Source organism: Aquarana catesbeiana, linkage group LG04 (genome assembly GCF_042186555.1).
Source record: "Aquarana catesbeiana isolate 2022-GZ linkage group LG04, ASM4218655v1, whole genome shotgun sequence".
NCBI classification, from domain to species: Eukaryota; Metazoa; Chordata; class Amphibia; order Anura; family Ranidae; genus Aquarana; species Aquarana catesbeiana.
This window is the reverse complement of record NC_133327.1, coordinates 676,476,616-676,492,871: the sequence shown is the minus strand read 5'-3', so window position 1 is coordinate 676,492,871 and position 16,256 is coordinate 676,476,616. Positions and strand designations below refer to the sequence as shown.

General features: G+C 47.3%; 1 protein-coding gene across 8 annotated transcripts in view; it reads right to left on the bottom strand.

The window, feature by feature from the left end:
• Positions 1-16,256, bottom strand: part of CUL9 (cullin 9) — a 99,966-nt gene that overhangs the window by 76,161 nt on the left and 7,549 nt on the right. For all 8 annotated transcript variants that reach the window (XM_073628654.1, XM_073628657.1, XM_073628655.1 and 5 more), the window contains exons 3-4: positions 11,577-11,731; positions 10,988-11,494 (exon numbers count right to left, since the gene is read on the bottom strand). In XM_073628654.1, the coding sequence (XP_073484755.1) occupies positions 10,988-11,494; positions 11,577-11,731 (662 nt within the window). The remainder of the gene's footprint in view (positions 1-10,987; positions 11,495-11,576; positions 11,732-16,256) is intronic.

Genomic DNA, 16,256 nt, shown 5'->3' with positions numbered 1-16,256 from the left:
CTCCATTGTAGCTGCGGATTGGCTGACCTGGGAGGGGGGGGGGGGGGGGGCGGGGGGGGGGGGGAAGTGTAGTGAGCAGGTAGAGAATTTGTGTTCAGAACGGAACACATCTGCGAATCAGATGCGTTCCCATAGAAGAAAATGTGCAGACAATTCGCACCGCAATGCCTAGAAAACGCACACGTTTTCTGGGCAATGCGGAGTACGAATGCCCCGCAGATATGTGAACCAGCCTCATTCAAATGAATGTATTTTAAAAAGTCGTGCGAATTGGATGCGGTGTAAGCCGCATTCAATTCGCATAGGTGTGAACCCAGCCTAAATGAGTAATCACTATGACCACAAAATGTAGGAAGCATTCTTCTAAGTGACCATCACACTACTCTACTGTGAACTTTTGATATAGTTATTATTAGCAGGGGTTTCCTGAGCCTGGAATATTATTTCAAGGGTTCCTCTGTGTTGAAGAGGTTGAGAAAGGCTGTTCTGAAGTCCATGTTCAGCCATACCTCGGCCTGGGAGACTACCAGCAACCGCCTGGCATACAATCCTCTAAACAGACGAGAACGTCCTTCAACAGTTGGATTATGACTGAACCTTCATCCATCCTCTAATGCCGCGTACACACGGTCGGACTTTACGGCAGACTTTGCCCGGCGGACTTTTCAACGTACTTTTCGACGGACTTTCTGAATGAACTGACTTGCCTACACACAATCCACCAAAGTCTGTTGAATTCGTACGCGATGACGTACGACCGGACTAAAATAAGGAAGTTCATAGCCAGTAGCCAATAGCTGCCCTAGCGTGGCTTTTTGTCCGTCGAACTAGCATACAGACGAGCGGACTTTTCGACTGGACTCGAGTTCGACAGATAGATTTAAAACATGTTTCAAATCTAAGTCCGTCCAACTTTTGAGCAAACAAAGTCCGCTGGAGCCCACACACGATCGAATTGTCCGAAGAAATCCCGTCCGCCGGGCAAAGTCTGTCGTAAAGTCTGCTCATGTGTACGCGGCATTAGGTCCATGTCCAACCATACTTCAAACTGAAACACAGCCAACAACCACCCGGCATACAGTCCTGTACGCAGGCAGGAACGTCCCTTGACAGTTGGATTCCACCTGAACCCCTGCCTAAGATCTATGTATAACCATACCTCAGCCTGAGTCACAACCAAAAAACCTGAAATACAGTCCTGTACACAGGCAGGAAACATTCCTCAGCAGTCACATTATGTCTAAAACTTGAATTCATGCTATGAGGCTACGCTCTGCCACATCTCAGCCTGGGAGACTGCCAGCAACCACCCGACATACAGTCCTGTACAAATGGCAAGAACATCCTTCAACAATTAGAGGATAGATGAAGATTCAGTCATAATCCAACCGTTGAAGGATGTTCTTGCCTGTGTACAGGACTGTATTTTAGGTATTAGATGGTTGCGGCTCAGGCTGAGGTATGGTTGAACATAGACCTTAGATAGACAGAGGCTCAGGCCTAATCAAATGTTTGAAGGATGTTCCTGCATGTGTACAGGACTGTATATCAGGTGGTTGTTGGCAGTGTTTCAGGTTGAAGTATGGCTGGACATGGGCCTTAGGAGGATGGATGGAGGTTCAGTCATAATCCAAGGTCCATGTCCAACCATACTTCAACCTGAAACACAGATAACTACCCTGCATACAGTCCTGTACGCATGCAGGCATATCCTTCAACAGCTGGATTACGCCTGAACCTCTGTCTAAGGCAGGGGAACCCTCTGATGTGACAACCCGCTCTGGGATGGCAGGTCAGCAAGCCCAGATTGCAGGTTCCTGACTCGCCATCCCAGAGCATCAGTGTTGAGAATGGAACCGGCAGTAGAAGAAGTATGCGGCTTCTGTAGGGAGCAGAGCCCATGCTTCCTGTCACATACTAAATGCACTCTGCCTGAGAGAGCAACTGGTGATACTTGCAGTGAAGATTGTGTTTAAAAAAGGTCGTTGTTTTATTATTATTTATTTACCTGTTCCGGACTGCCTACCACATATACAGTGGGGACGGAAAGTATTCAGACCCCCTTAAATTTTTCACTCTTTGTTATATTGCAGCCATTTGCTAAAATCATTTAGGTTCATTTTTTTTCCTCACACAGCACCCCATATTGACAGAAAAACACAGAATTGTTGACATTTTTGCAGATTTATTAAAAAAGAAAAACTGAAATATCACATGGTCCTAAGTATTCAGACCCTTTGCTGTGTCGCTCATATATTTAACTCAGGTGCTGTCCATTTCTTCTGATCATCCTTGAGATGGTTCTACACCTTCATTTGAGTCCAGCTGTGTTTGATTATACTGATTGGACTTGATTAGGAAAGCCACACACCTGTCTATATAAGACCTTACAGCTCACAGTGCATGTCAGAGCAAATGAGAATCATGAGGTCAAAGGAACTGCCGGAAGAGCTCAGAGACAGAATTGTGGCAAGGCACAGATCTGGCCAAGGTTACAAAAAATTTCTGCTGCACTTAAGGTTCCTGAGAGCACAGTGGCCTCCATAATCCTTAAATGGAAGACGTTTGGGACGACCAGAACCCTTCCTAGAGCTGGCCGTCCCGCCAAACTGAGCTATCGGGGGAGAAGAGCCTTGGCGAGAGAGGTAAAGAAAAACCCAAAGATCACTGTGGCTGAGCTCCAGAGATGCAGTCGGGAGATGGGAGAAAGTTGTAGAAAGTCAACCATCACTGCAGCCCTCCACCAGTCGGGGATTTATGGCAGAGTGGCCTGACGGAAGTCTCTCAAAAGTGCAAGACACATGAAAGCCTGCATGGAGTTTGCTAAAAAAAACACCTGAAGGACTCGAAGATGGTGAAAAATAAGATTCTCTGGTCTGAGGAGACCAAGATAGAACTTTTTGGCCTTAATTCTAAGCGGTATGTGTGGAGAAAACCAGGCACTGCTCATCACCTGTCCAATACAGTCCCAACAGTGAAGCATGGTGGTGGCAGCATCATGCTGTGGGGGTGTTTTTCAGCTGCAGGGACAGGACGACTGGTTGCAATCGAGGGAAAGATGAATGCGGCCAAGTACAGGGATATCCTGGACGAAAACCTTCTCCAGAGTGCTCAGGACCTCAGACTGGGCCGAAGGTTTACCTTCCAACAAGACAATGACCCTAAGCACACAGCTAAAATAACGAAGGAGTGGCTTCACAACAACTCCGTGACTGTTCTTGAATGGCCCAGCCAGAGCCCTGACTTAAACCCAATTGAGCATCTCTGGAGAGACCTAAAAATGGCCGTCCACCAACGTTTACCATCCAACCTGACAGAACTGGAGAGGATCTGCAAGAAGGAATGGCAGAGGATCCCCAAATCCAGGTGTGAAAAACTTGTTGCATGTTTCCCAAAAAGACTCATGGCTGTATTAGATCAAAAGGGGCTTCTACTAAATACTGAGCAAAGGGTCTGAATACTTAGGACCATGTGATATTTCAGTTTTTCTTTTTTAATAAATCTGCAAAAATGTCAACAATTCTGTGTTTTTCTGTCAATATGGGGTGCTGTGTGTACAATATGGGGTGCTGTGTGTACATTAATGAGGGAAATAAATGAACTTAAATGATTTTAGCAAATGGCTGCAATATAACAAAGAGTGAAAAATTTAAGAGGGTCTGAATACTTTCCGTCCCCACTGCACACTGCGGCAGGGCAGCCTGGCTGCGCAAAATCACGTACAGGTACGCGGTTTCGTGCAGGCGGTGCTGGAGTGCTGTTCCCGCTGTGTCCAGTCCAGTGAGCCAATCAGCAGGTCCGGCAGCCGCTTGCGACCCGCTGATCGTTCACAGGAGAGACGGATTAGCTGTCTGCCTGTGTAAACAAGGCAAACAGCGGATCTGTCAGGAAGGTAAAAAGCTCTTGTGGTTCAGCCAAGCTGAATCACGGGTCTCTTTACCTTCAGTGTGACACTGCCCCAGGCAGTTAGTAAGCACCTCCCAAGGGAACATTTAACCCTTTGATCGCCCCTGGTGTTAACCCCTTCCCTGCCAGTGTCATTTATACAGTAATCAGTGCAATTTTATAGCACTGATCAATGTATTGGTGTCAGTGGTCCCCAAAAAGTGTCACTCGGTGTCAGTTTTGTCCACCGCAATGTGGCAGCAAGATTTCTGGCTCCCAGGTGTCTTCTATACAGGCAACGAGCTGAGATTAGGAGCACTCTCTTAAAGGGAGTGCTCTTAATCTCAGCTTGTTACCAGTATAAGAGACACCTGTCCACAGAAGCAATCAGATTCCAATCTCTCCACTAGAGCTGCACGATTCTGGCTAAAATGAGAATCACAATTTCTTTTGCTTAGAATAAAGATCACTATTCTCTCGCGATTCCCGCGGCGTAACATCTTTCACATTATACAAAAAAAAAAAAACTGGGCTAACTTTACCGTTTAGTTTTTTTCATTCATGAAATTGTATTTTTTTCCCCAAAAATCGCGTTTGAAAGACCGCATCGCAAATACAGTGCGACATAAAATTGCAACAACCGCCAAAAAAAAAAAAAAAAAAAAAAGGAAGGAGGATATAATGTTTGGGGGTTCCAAGTAATTTTCTAGCAAAAATACTGCCTTTAACTTGTAAGCAACAAATGTCAGAAAAAGGCTTAATCTTTAAAGTGTTTGTTAACCCCAAAAAATAAAAATAAATAAATAGATATCCTGGTCTCTTAAAGCAGATAAAACAGCACAGTGCCTGTGCTGTGTAATCTGCGCCCCCCCCCCCCAAACTGTAAAAAAAACCTGCCTGATCCTGCAACTTCCTGTATATCCCCCTCTCTGTACTGACCACGATAATTAGGGCTGACCATCATTGTCAGAGTATGTCCCTTCAACATCTGCATCCTGCTCTCAGCTCCCCCCCTCCTCCCTGCCTGTCAGCTCCGTGTTGTGTGTCTCTGTCTTCCCCCTGCCGCTATTAGTAGAAATCCAAAACTTTTAAATGGTCACTGCCAGCTCCTCTATGATACTCAGGCATATACTCACCTTATGTCTTTTCTAAAAACGAGGCTTGTAAATACCTATTTAGAGCTATCCTCAGGCCGGTCACGTGACTCACAGCCGCTTTACACCCCTGATACAGGGCTTCTGCAGGAGGGGCTGGGAAGCCACACGATCTCCCCGGCTGACGTCAGAGGAAGATCTCGGCCCCTCCTGCAGAAGAAGCCATGTAGCGGAGCTGAAAAGCAGCCTGAAGATCACTCTAAATAGGCAGCCTCATTTTTAGAAAAGACATACAGGCATACCCCACTTTTAAGTACACAATGGGGTTTATTTACTAAGGCTGGAAAGTGCAAAATAAAGCTCACTTCTGCAAGAAACCAATGAGCTTCCAGGTTTTATTACCAAAGCTTAATGGAACAAGCCAAGGTTAAACGCTCATTGGTTTCTATGCAGAAGTGAGCCTGGTTTTGCACTTTCCAGCTTTAGTAAATAAACCCCATTGTGTACTTAAAAGTGGGGTACGCCTGTATACAGTGTGGTATGCTTGAGTATCATAGAGGAGCTGGCAGTGATTTCTAATTGTTCCTTAACAAACACTTTAGGTGGTTAAACTGACTTTATTTACAAACCGAAGTTCATTCCTTTGATCTAAAAGAACTACATGTTGCAATGTTTTTTTATCTCCACCTGAACATGTGATAAAACTTGTCAGGCTGCCTGGATTATTATTTTTTTGTCAGCTGTCAGAAGCCAGCAGAGAACTCTCTGCACTTGTTGCACAGAATCAGAAAAAGCTATTTTAAGATCCCAAGGAGGAGTTGAATCGCGATCTCGATTCTTTAATAATTAATCGTGCAGCTCTACTCTCCACCATGGCCAAGACCAAAGAGCTGTCCAAGGATGTCGGGGACAAGAATGTAGACCTACACAAGGCTGGAATGGGCTACAAGACCATCGCCAAGCAGCTTGGTGAGAAGGTGACAACAGTTGGTGCGATTATTTACAAATAAAAGAAACACAAAATAACTGTCAATCTCCCTCGGTCTGGGGCCCCATGCAAGATCTCACCTTGTGGCGTTTAATATGCCCAGAACTACACGGGACAATCTTGTCAATGATCTCAGGGCAGCTGGGACCATAGTCACCAAGAAAACAATTGGTAATACACTAGGCTGTGAAGGACTGAAATCCTGCAGCGCCCAAAAGGTCCCCCTGCTCAAGAAAGCACATGTACAGGTCCATCTGAAGTTTGCTAATAAACATCTGAATGATTCAGAGGAGAACGGGGTGAAAGTGTTGTGGTCAGATGAGACCAAAATCAAGCTGTTTGGCATCAACTCAACTCGCCGCGTTTGGAGGAGGAGGAGGAGGAGGAGGAGGAATGCTGCCTATGACCCCAAGAACACCATCCCCCACCGTCAAACATGGAGGCGGAAACATTATGCTTTTGGAGGTGTTTTTCTGTCAAGGGGACAAGGCAACTCCACTGCATCAAAGGGACAATGGACGGGTCTACGTACCGTCAAATCTTGGGTGAGAACTTCCTTCCCTTAGCCAGGGCATTGAAAATGGGTTGTGGATGGGTATTCCAGCATGACAATGCCCCAAAACACAAGGACAAGGCAACAAAGAAGTGGCTCAAGAAGAAGCGCATTAAGGTCTTGGAGTGGCCTAGCCAGTCTCCAGACCTTAATCCCATTGAAAATACGTGGAGGGAGCTGAAGGTTCAAGTTACCAAACGTCAGCCTTGAAACCTTAAAGTGTTTGTTAACTCTAAAAAATTATTCACTGCCAGCCCCTCTATTAGAAGCTGGCATACCAAACTATTCAAGTCCTTTGTAAAAACGAGCGCTCTAAATACCTCTTTAGAGCTGTCTTCAGGTCGGTCACCTCACTCATGGCCACTTTACAGCTCTGATACATTGCTCCTGTGGGAGAGGCCGTGATCTCCCTCTGACATCAGCCGGGGAGTTCACGTGACCTCCCTCAGAAACAATGTCTCGGAGCTGTAAAAAGTGGCTGCGAGTCATGTGACCGGCCTGAAGACAGCTCTAAAGAGGTATTTAGAACGCTTGTTTTTACAAAGAACTTGGATGGTGTGGTATGCCAGCCTCTAATGGAGGGGCTGGCAGTGACAATTTTAAGGGTTTTCATTTTTAATAGTAGCGGCGCGGGGGGGGTCAGGGCGGAGACAGAGACACAGAGAAGACGCTGACATGCAGGAAGGAGGGGGTGAGGGGGGGAGAGGAGAGCAGAGAGGACAGCTATGTCTGGCAGAGGGACGCACTTTGACCACGGTGATCAGGGCTGAATAGCCCTGGTTATCTTTGTTTAGAGAGGGGCATACAGGAAGTGGAGGGTGAGGGTATTTTTTTTTACAGTTTAGAGGGGGGCAGAATACACAGCACAAGCACAGTGCTGTGTAATCTGCTTTAAGGGACCAGAATCTGAATAACAAACACTTTAATGACTTGGAGAGGATCTGCAGGAGTGGGACAAAATCCCTCCTGAGATGTCTGCAAACCTGGGGGCCAACTACAAGAAGCGTCTGACCTCTGTGATTGCCAACAAGGGTTTTGTCACCAAGTACTACCCTGTTTCCCCGAAAATAAGACCTAGCGTCATTGTCAGTGATGGCTGCAATATAAGCCCTACCCCCCAAATAAGCCCTACCCTGAAAATAAGATCTACAAGGACTTTAACTAGGGCTTATTTGGGGGGGTAGGGCTTATATTGCAGCCATCACGGACAATCACGCTAGGTCTTATTTTCGGGGAAACAGGGTAAGTCATGTTTTGCAAAAGAGTCAAATACCTATTTCACTAATTAAAATGCAAATCAATTTATAACTTTTTTGAAATGCGTTTTTCTGGATATTTTTGTTGTTATTCTGTCTCTCACTGCTAAAATAAACCGACCATTAAAATTATAGACCGATCATTTCTTTGTCGGCAAAACGTACAAAATCAGCAGAGGGATCAAATACTTTTTTCCCCTCACTGTACCTCGGTCACAACCAACAAAACACCTGAAACAGTCCTGTATACAGGCAGGAACATCCCTCGACAGTTGCAATAGGCCTGAACTAGCGTCCATCCTCTACAGCAATGGTTCTCAACTCCTGTCCTCGGGACCCACTAACAGGCCAGGTTTGCAGAATAACTGAAATACATCACAGGTGATATCATTTGCTGCTCAGTGATTGCACTATTCTGGTCTGCATCTCCCCAAGGTAATACTTAAATTCTGGCCTGTTAGTGGGTCCTGAGGACAGGAGTTGAGAACCACTGCTCTACAGTCTATGTCTAACCATAGCTCAACCGGACATAGTCATGTATACAGACAAGAACATTTCTTAACAGTTGGATTATGTATGAACACCTGTCCAGCCAACCACAGTTTAGCCTGAGACATTTTAATTTTTAGATTGTGATAAAATATAAGAATATTATTTTAAGAACCCTTTCACACTGAGGCAGTTTTCAGGTGTTTTAGCGCTAAAAATAGCACCTGAAAAGCGCCTCTCATGCCTCCCTTTTTTTCCCCGACCTGTTCCTATCTCATTCCCACGCCTTTTTTTCCCCATCCTAGGACTGGGCGATTTTCACAAAAAAAAAAAAAATCTGCGATTTTGTTAAAAGAAAAAAAAAAAAAAAACACGATTCGAATTTTTTTTTTTGGACACCGCGCCTGTCCTGAGGAGCTGCGGGCAGGAGTTTTTTTAGGCGAGGCCACGGCTTCGGCCTAGTCCACGGCGTCCGGACTCGTGAACTAGGCCGTGGCCTGGCCTAAAAGCTCATGCCCGCAGCTCCTCAGGACCGGCGCGGTGAAAAAAAAAAAAAATCTAAAAAAAAAAAAAAAAAAAAAAATTTGCTTAAATTTTGAATCGATTTGACCTCTCAACTCGATTCAAGATTTAAATCGTTTTTTTCCCCAGCCCTACCCCATCCTGCAAGCGGACCGCCCCAGTGTGAAAGCACCCGGGCTTTCACACTGGGGCGGTGCGCTTGCAGGACGGGAAAAAAAAAAAAAAAAAAAAAGTCCTGCAAGCAGCATCTTTGGGACGGTTTGGGAGAGCTGTATACAGCTCTCCAACACCGCTTCTGCCCATTGTAATGAATGGGCAGCACTTCTGAAGCGCCGCAACGCGGACGGTTTTAACCCTTCCTTGGGTCGGTAGCGGGGGTTAAAAGCACCCCGCTAGCGGTCGAAAAGTGCAGCTAGCGGACCCACCGCCCAGTGTGAAAGCAGCCTTATGTTATTTTGCACACCTCGATGAGAGGTTTGTTGCAGCTCTGCCACTCTGAGTACACACTCTAGCATGATTGTACCTCTATCTTTTCAACAACAATATACTACAAACAATGCTGGAAGATCAGTAACAGACACCAGTTTTCATGTATTTTTCAATGACTAGTTATCACTGGGTAACCGGATTATATTCCCTTATCACTGCTAAACGGTTATAATTATTGTTAGAGGTTGAAATCCATCCGTTTTTCTTCTTTCTTCTGCTATCGACATCATCATTACACAGATTTTTGTTTTTACCAGACAGGAAGAAGGACGCTCCCAACAGCAACAAAGACCAAAAAAAATTGATGTTCTTTAGTAGAGATGGGCCAAACGACCCCCCTGTTCGGTTCGCAGCAGAACTCCTGAGCAAGGGAAAAGTTCTAACCCAAACGGCGAACCCCATTGAAGTCTGAGGGGGCCCAAACAGGAAAAATCAAAAGTCCCTGTTTTGAAGGCTTAGCAAGCAAGCAATTGGCCATAAAAGGGGTATGGTGGTCCGGGTACTGCCCTGGGGGACATGTATCAATGTGAGTTTGTTTTTAAATAAAACATTTTTTTCAGGAGCAGTGATTTTAATGATGCTGAAAAGTGCTACAATAAAAAGTTCCTTTAAATATAGTGCCTGGGGGTTCCCCTTAGTCTGCCTGTAAAATGGCGCATCTGTAGCATGTATAGAACATGCTGCAGCAAAAATGACATTACTAAAGAAAAAAAAAAAAAAAGACGAGTCAAATCACATTTAAATTGATTCCTGGTTCATGGTTGCAATTGCCGACACCCGGCTATTTAAAAAAAAGAAAGAAAGGTCTGGTATGGATTTTAAGGGGAACCCCACGCATGTTCTACCTTAATGCAGAGAATGCATTAAGGTAAAAACCTTGTGGCTTTAAAACCACTTTAAATTAACTGACACATCTGCACCCAACACTGCTTGATAAAAGGTAACCATTGCAGGTGCCACCGCAATACAGTGATCCCTGTGGGATCCTGTATATTGCCCAGCACAGCTGTGTCTAGTGAGGTCCTGTTAACCCTAAACAGAAGTCCCACCTATCCTCTGCACATTGTGACCACCCTAGCGAGTTCCTCTTCACCCTCCACCAGTAGCCTTACCCATCCTTTATACAGTGTGACTATCCCAGTGAGGTCTTCTTAATCCTCCACCTCCCACCCTTTAGTTATAAGGTGTGACCACCCTAATGGAGGTCCTCTTCGACCTCCACCAGAAGTCTCACCTATCCGTTACACGGTGTGACCACCCTAGTGGGGTTTTCCTCATCCTCCACCAGAAGTCCCACTCATCCATAACACAGTGTGACCACCCAAGTGAGGTCTTCTTAATCCTCAACCTCCCACCCATTATTTACACGGTGTGACCACCCTGATGAGGTCCTCTTTGACCTCCACCATAAGTCCCACCTATCTGTTACACAGTGTGACCCATCCATTACAGCTTAACCACCCAAGTGAGGTCTTCTTCATCCTCCACCGGAAGTCCTACACATCCATTACACAGTGTGACCACCCTGATGAGGTCCTTATTTTACCTCCACCTGAAGTCCCACGTATTAGTTACACAGTGTGGCGACCCTAATGAGGTCCTCTTCGAACTCCACCAGAAGTCCCACCTATAGGTCACACAAAATGACCACCCTAGTGAAGTCCCACCCATCTGTTGCACAATGCGACCACCCTCCCGTGCAGCATCTCACCTGAACAGGTGGCATTCCATTATTGCTCTGGCGGAAGACACCCTCATCTCCAGCATTGATCTCATCATAGTCTTCCAACATCCGCACAGACATGCCTGGTTTTAAGGCTTCCTGGACATAATCAACATAAGCATTTCGCGCGGCAAAGTCTGATGGCTCCAAGAACATCTTTGCCGCTTTCCTCTTGGAAGCAGTGACATGGATGGGAGAGCCAGAGACCACCTGGAAGTTGGTGCAGGCCGGAACTTTGGGTTGGAAAATGGAACGGATGACTCGGGAAAGTTGTTCACTGTCTAAGAGGTTTCCTTTCTCCGAAGAGTCTTCATTCACCCAACCCATCACTCGCACCAGCTCACAGATCAGGCTGCCCATGGCCATGCTGAAATCAAACTGGCGCTGCACCCGGGACATCTCACTGCGATCTGGCCGGTCGCTGCTCAGCTGGTCCAGTAGGGATGTGACACACAAGTAACGTTTCACAAGTGAGAAGAGTTGCTTCCCTGGAATCTGCCACCAAAAAAATAAAACAAATGAATACACAACATCAACGAGAACCCCGTTGACGTAGTTGGAATTTTTTAGCACTTACCTGTGGGAGGTGTATCCCTTCAAAGGAAATACAATGTTCTTCTGAACTGGTGGTCTCAGCAAAGAGCTGCAATAAGGTGTACCGCGACTCAAAGTCCATGTGTTGTTCTATTCCATCCTGCTGACTAAGCGAGAGCAGTACATGGGCCCGGCTCCCTGAAAAACATCATTAATACTCATCATACACTACCAGCCAAGGCTTGACTCCATGAAAAACATGGCACCATTAATACTAAGGCCTGGCTATGCAAGTCAAGGACTGGCTCAATGCAACTCATGGCATCTAAGCTACCACTAGCCCGTGTGCTCTGCAAGACACAGCTCTTTTTAACCACTTGATCTCTGGAACCTTTACCCCCCGCTTCACAGGGCTGCTGTTAGAAGTCCTGGGGCCCTATACTGTCTACCTGACAGGGTCCCGCTTCCTCCCCACACCACCCAGAAAATATCAGATTATATTTTTACTAAAAATACACTAAAATCATTCATATACGACATGTTACCCGCCCCCCCTGCTCCGCTCTCCATACTGAAACATCCCCTTGTGTGCCCACAGCAGCTGCCAGCAGAGGAGGAGGGAAGCTGGACAAGCTGCAGGGAAAAGGGGTGCAGGGGGGAGACAGAAAGCAGAGGGACAGGGGAGTAGATTCCAGAAGTGATCCCTCTGCAGCACAGCTGGAGAGAGGGAGCAGAAGAGAAGCCAGCAGTGCTGCAGGGGAAGGCAGAAGAGGATCAGTGTCTGCAATAAGGTAGTACAGCTGACTCTCCTACTCAGCAGGTGCCTGCCCCGCTTGAACTGATGGGGCCTGGGCCCAGTACAGGAGGGCTGGCTGTACTGCCTGATCAGCAGTATGTATCAGCAGTCATGACCAGGGCATTTTTTTTGCTTTTTGGCACTGCGTTACTTTAACTGACAATTGCGCGGTCATGCAGCACTGTACCCAAATAAAAAAAAAAGCTTTCTTTTGGTGTTATTTGATCAGCACTGGGTTATTTTTTGCACAAAAAAAATGAAAAAAAGACCAAAAATTTGGAAAAATAAAAACCATATTTTGTACTTTCTGCTATCAACCAACCAATAAAAAAATGCCTTCATAAAAACATAGGCCAACATGTATTCTGCTACATATTTTTGTTAAAAAAAAAAATCCCAATAAGCGTATATTGATTAAAATCACCCCCCCCCCCCATCATAAACTGCACCTTTATTATCTATACTCACTCAGCCTTGTCACGATATAGAAAGCCCTTTGTATAAAATTGGTGTCCTTGAACTTCACTGACAGCTTTGAAAGCATCTATGTATTTTATATTTATATTATCAGTATATGGAGCATTCTCAAATTTCTGTAGAACTTTGGATACTTTTAGGTGTGATAGCGCATGTGCATTTTTCACGTGCCACTTGTAGGGCAGCCCATTCATTTCAATGGGCTGCTCCACACACCACAAAATCCCGGGCCCCTTTTCAAAAATTGCACACTGCTCTGAACCTCATGGCGCACACGTTCACAGATGCATAGAGGAGGGGTGCCATTAGACTATTTTCACACCTATGCGCGTATGGAATGCGCACAAAATCACTTTCACTACACGTGGCCCTTTAGCAGATTAATGGCACCCCCGTGCCTCTGCCGTCACGTGAGCCAAACTGCATGGTGCCGCAGCACCTTGCGGTTTGGCGTAATGCAATATTGGAAACGGGAGACTTCTTTTCTGAGTTTCTGGTGCGTAGGGATGCCGCTATGCAAAGCCTCAGCCTCTAAGCTGCTAAAGGCCTGCCTAATTGCTAAAAGTGCATTTTCGGGAAAGTGCGCCATTTTGCACGCACGCCCGACATTCATAGATGTGATCCAAGCCTGACTCATGACTGGGCCACTCTTTTGGACACTCCTTCAACACCTCAGCTTCCTGAGTGCACGTTCTGGATTATTCTCCATATACATTCTATATCTGGATACAGTTTGCAGCTGGTGTATATGAGCAGTAATGGTGGGAAGATCAAAATTTTAAACATTAGAGTTTGAGATACCTGCTTGATTTTGTGGAAACAATATGGCCTCATTTACACTGGGCTTAAAAAACAAAACAAAAAAAAAAAACACCATAACACCAAAGGGGTGTTCAGGAGAGGAGCTGAGGAGCAGAAAAAAAACGCTGAATTATTATATGCATTCCTGTTCCAAGATATAAGGGACACAACGTATTAAAGTGAGTAAACATGACAGCAAGGAAACTAGCATTTGCCCAACGTTGCGATGGCTGCCTCCATGTCTCTCTAAGGAAAGATGCACCGCTGTATTAACTGTGTGTAGCTTCAGACTCATACAGTATACAGCAGTGAGCTCGGGCAGTGGGACAGGGACATTCTGTCCACCCCTGGAACAAAACCGAGTCGGGCAAGAATGGTATTTCATCAACGAAGACGAGACTTCCTCTATATAGTTAGCTGATGTGGAGATTGTGGCGCCATCCACCTGTGTTCTACATCTCAGCCAATCAGAGAAAGCCCTGTAATCACTGGGGAAATATGTTTCCTGTGAATAGCTGAGCAGCACTAAACCCGACTTGATTTTGTTCCAGGAAAGGAAGTATTTAAAAAAGGTACAGGAAACCTGAGGTTTTAAGGCCCATATATTTGATGGATTAATGCTGCAGTTTTGTCAGAGTGTTGTGCACCCCCATATCATTTTGTATGTTACTGAGCACACTGTGTACCAATAACACGCCATCGTTCACTCACTAAAGTCCTACAGCAGGGAAATCCCCAACACGAGGAAGCCAATGCATTACAATAGGAAGAATGTCATATGAGCAGAAAGAGAAATTCCACCAATGCGGCCAGCACACTCCTAGCAACCCGTACCACAACACTGAGAAAGTGGTAATATAAAGAATTTGTGACCATGTTGTATGTCTGTTCTCTGACTGTGTGCTGTGCCAGTGTGTGCCCGTATGTTATGCAACTGAGTGTGCAGTGCCCGTGAGTTATGCAACTGAGTGTGCAGTGCCCGTGAGTTATGCAACTGAGTGTGCAGTGCCCGTGAGTTATGCAACTGAGTGTGCAGTGCCCGTGAGTTATGCAACTGAGTGTGCAGTGCCCGTGAGTTATGCAACTGAGTGTGCAGTGCCCGTGAGTTATGCAACTGAGTGTGCAGTGCCCGTGAGTTATGCAACTGAGTGTGCAGTGCCCGTGAGTTATGCAACTGAGTGTGCAGTGCCCGTGAGTTATGCAACTGAGTGTGCAGTGCCCGTGAGTTATGCAACTGAGTGCGCTGTGCCCGTGAGTTATGCAACTGAGTGCGCTGTGCCCGTGAGTTATGCAACTGAGTGCGCTGTGCCCGTGAGTTATGCAACTGAGTGCGCTGTGCCCGTGAGTTATGCAACTGAGTGCGCTGTGCCCGTGAGTTATGCAACTGAGTGCGCTGTGCCCGTGAGTTATGCAACTGAGTGCGCTGTGCCCGTGAGTTATGCAACTGAGTGCGCTGTGCCCGTGAGTGCTCCAACTGAGTGCGCTGTGCCCGTGAGTGCTCCAACTGAGTGCGCTGTGCCCGTGTGTGCTCCAACTGAGTGCGCTGTGCCCGTGTGTGCTCCAACTGAGTGCGCTGTGCCCGTGTGTGCTCCAACTGAGTGCGCTGTGCCCGTGTGTGCTCCAACTGAGTGCGCTGTGCCCGTGTGTGCTCCAACTGAGTGCGCTGTGCCCGTGTGTGCTCCAACTGAGTGCGCTGTGCCCGTGTGTGCTCCAACTGAGTGCGCTGTGCCCGTGTGTGCTCCAACTGAGTGCGCTGTGCCCGTGTGTGCTCCAACTGAGTGCGCTGTGCCCGTGTGTGCTCCAACTGAGTGCGCTGTGCCCGTGTGTGCTCCAACTGAGTGCGCTGTGCCCGTGTGTGCTCCAACTGAGTGCGCTGTGCCCGTGTGTGCTCCAACTGAGTGCGCTGTGCCCGTGTGTGCTCCAACTGAGTGCGCTGTGCCCGTGTGTGCTCCAACTGAGTGCGCTGTGCCCGTGTGTGCTCCAACTGAGTGCGCTGTGCCCGTGTGTGCTCCAACTGAGTGCGCTGTGCCCGTGTGTGCTCCAACTGAGTGCGCTGTGCCCGTGTGTGCTCCAACTGAGTGCGCTGTGCCCGTGTGTGCTCCAACTGAGTGCGCTGTGCCCGTGTGTGCTCCAACTGAGTGCGCTGTGCCCGTGTGTGCTCCAACTGAGTGCGCTGTGCCCGTGTGTGCTCCAACTGAGTGCGCTGTGCCCGTGTGTGCTCCAACTGAGTGCGCTGTGCCCGTGTGTGCTCCAACTGAGTGCGCTGTGCCCGTGTGTGCTCCAACTGAGTGCGCTGTGCCCGTGTGTGCTCCAACTGAGTGCGCTGTGCCCGTGTGTGCTCCAACTGAGTGCGCTGTGCCCGTGTGTGCTCCAACTGAGTGCGCTGTGCCCGTGTGTGCTCCAACTGAGTGCGCTGTGCCCGTGTGTGCTCCAACTGAGTGCGCTGTGCCCGTGTGTGCTCCAACTGAGTGCGCTGTGCCCGTGTGTGCTCCAACTGAGTGCGCTGTGCCCGTGTGTGCTCCAACTGAGTGCGCTGTGCCCGTGTGTGCTCCAACTGAGTGCGCTGTGCCCGTGTGTGCTCCAACTGAGTGCGCTGTGCCCGTGTGTGCTCCAACTGAGTGCGCTGTGCCCGTGTGTGCTCCAACTGAG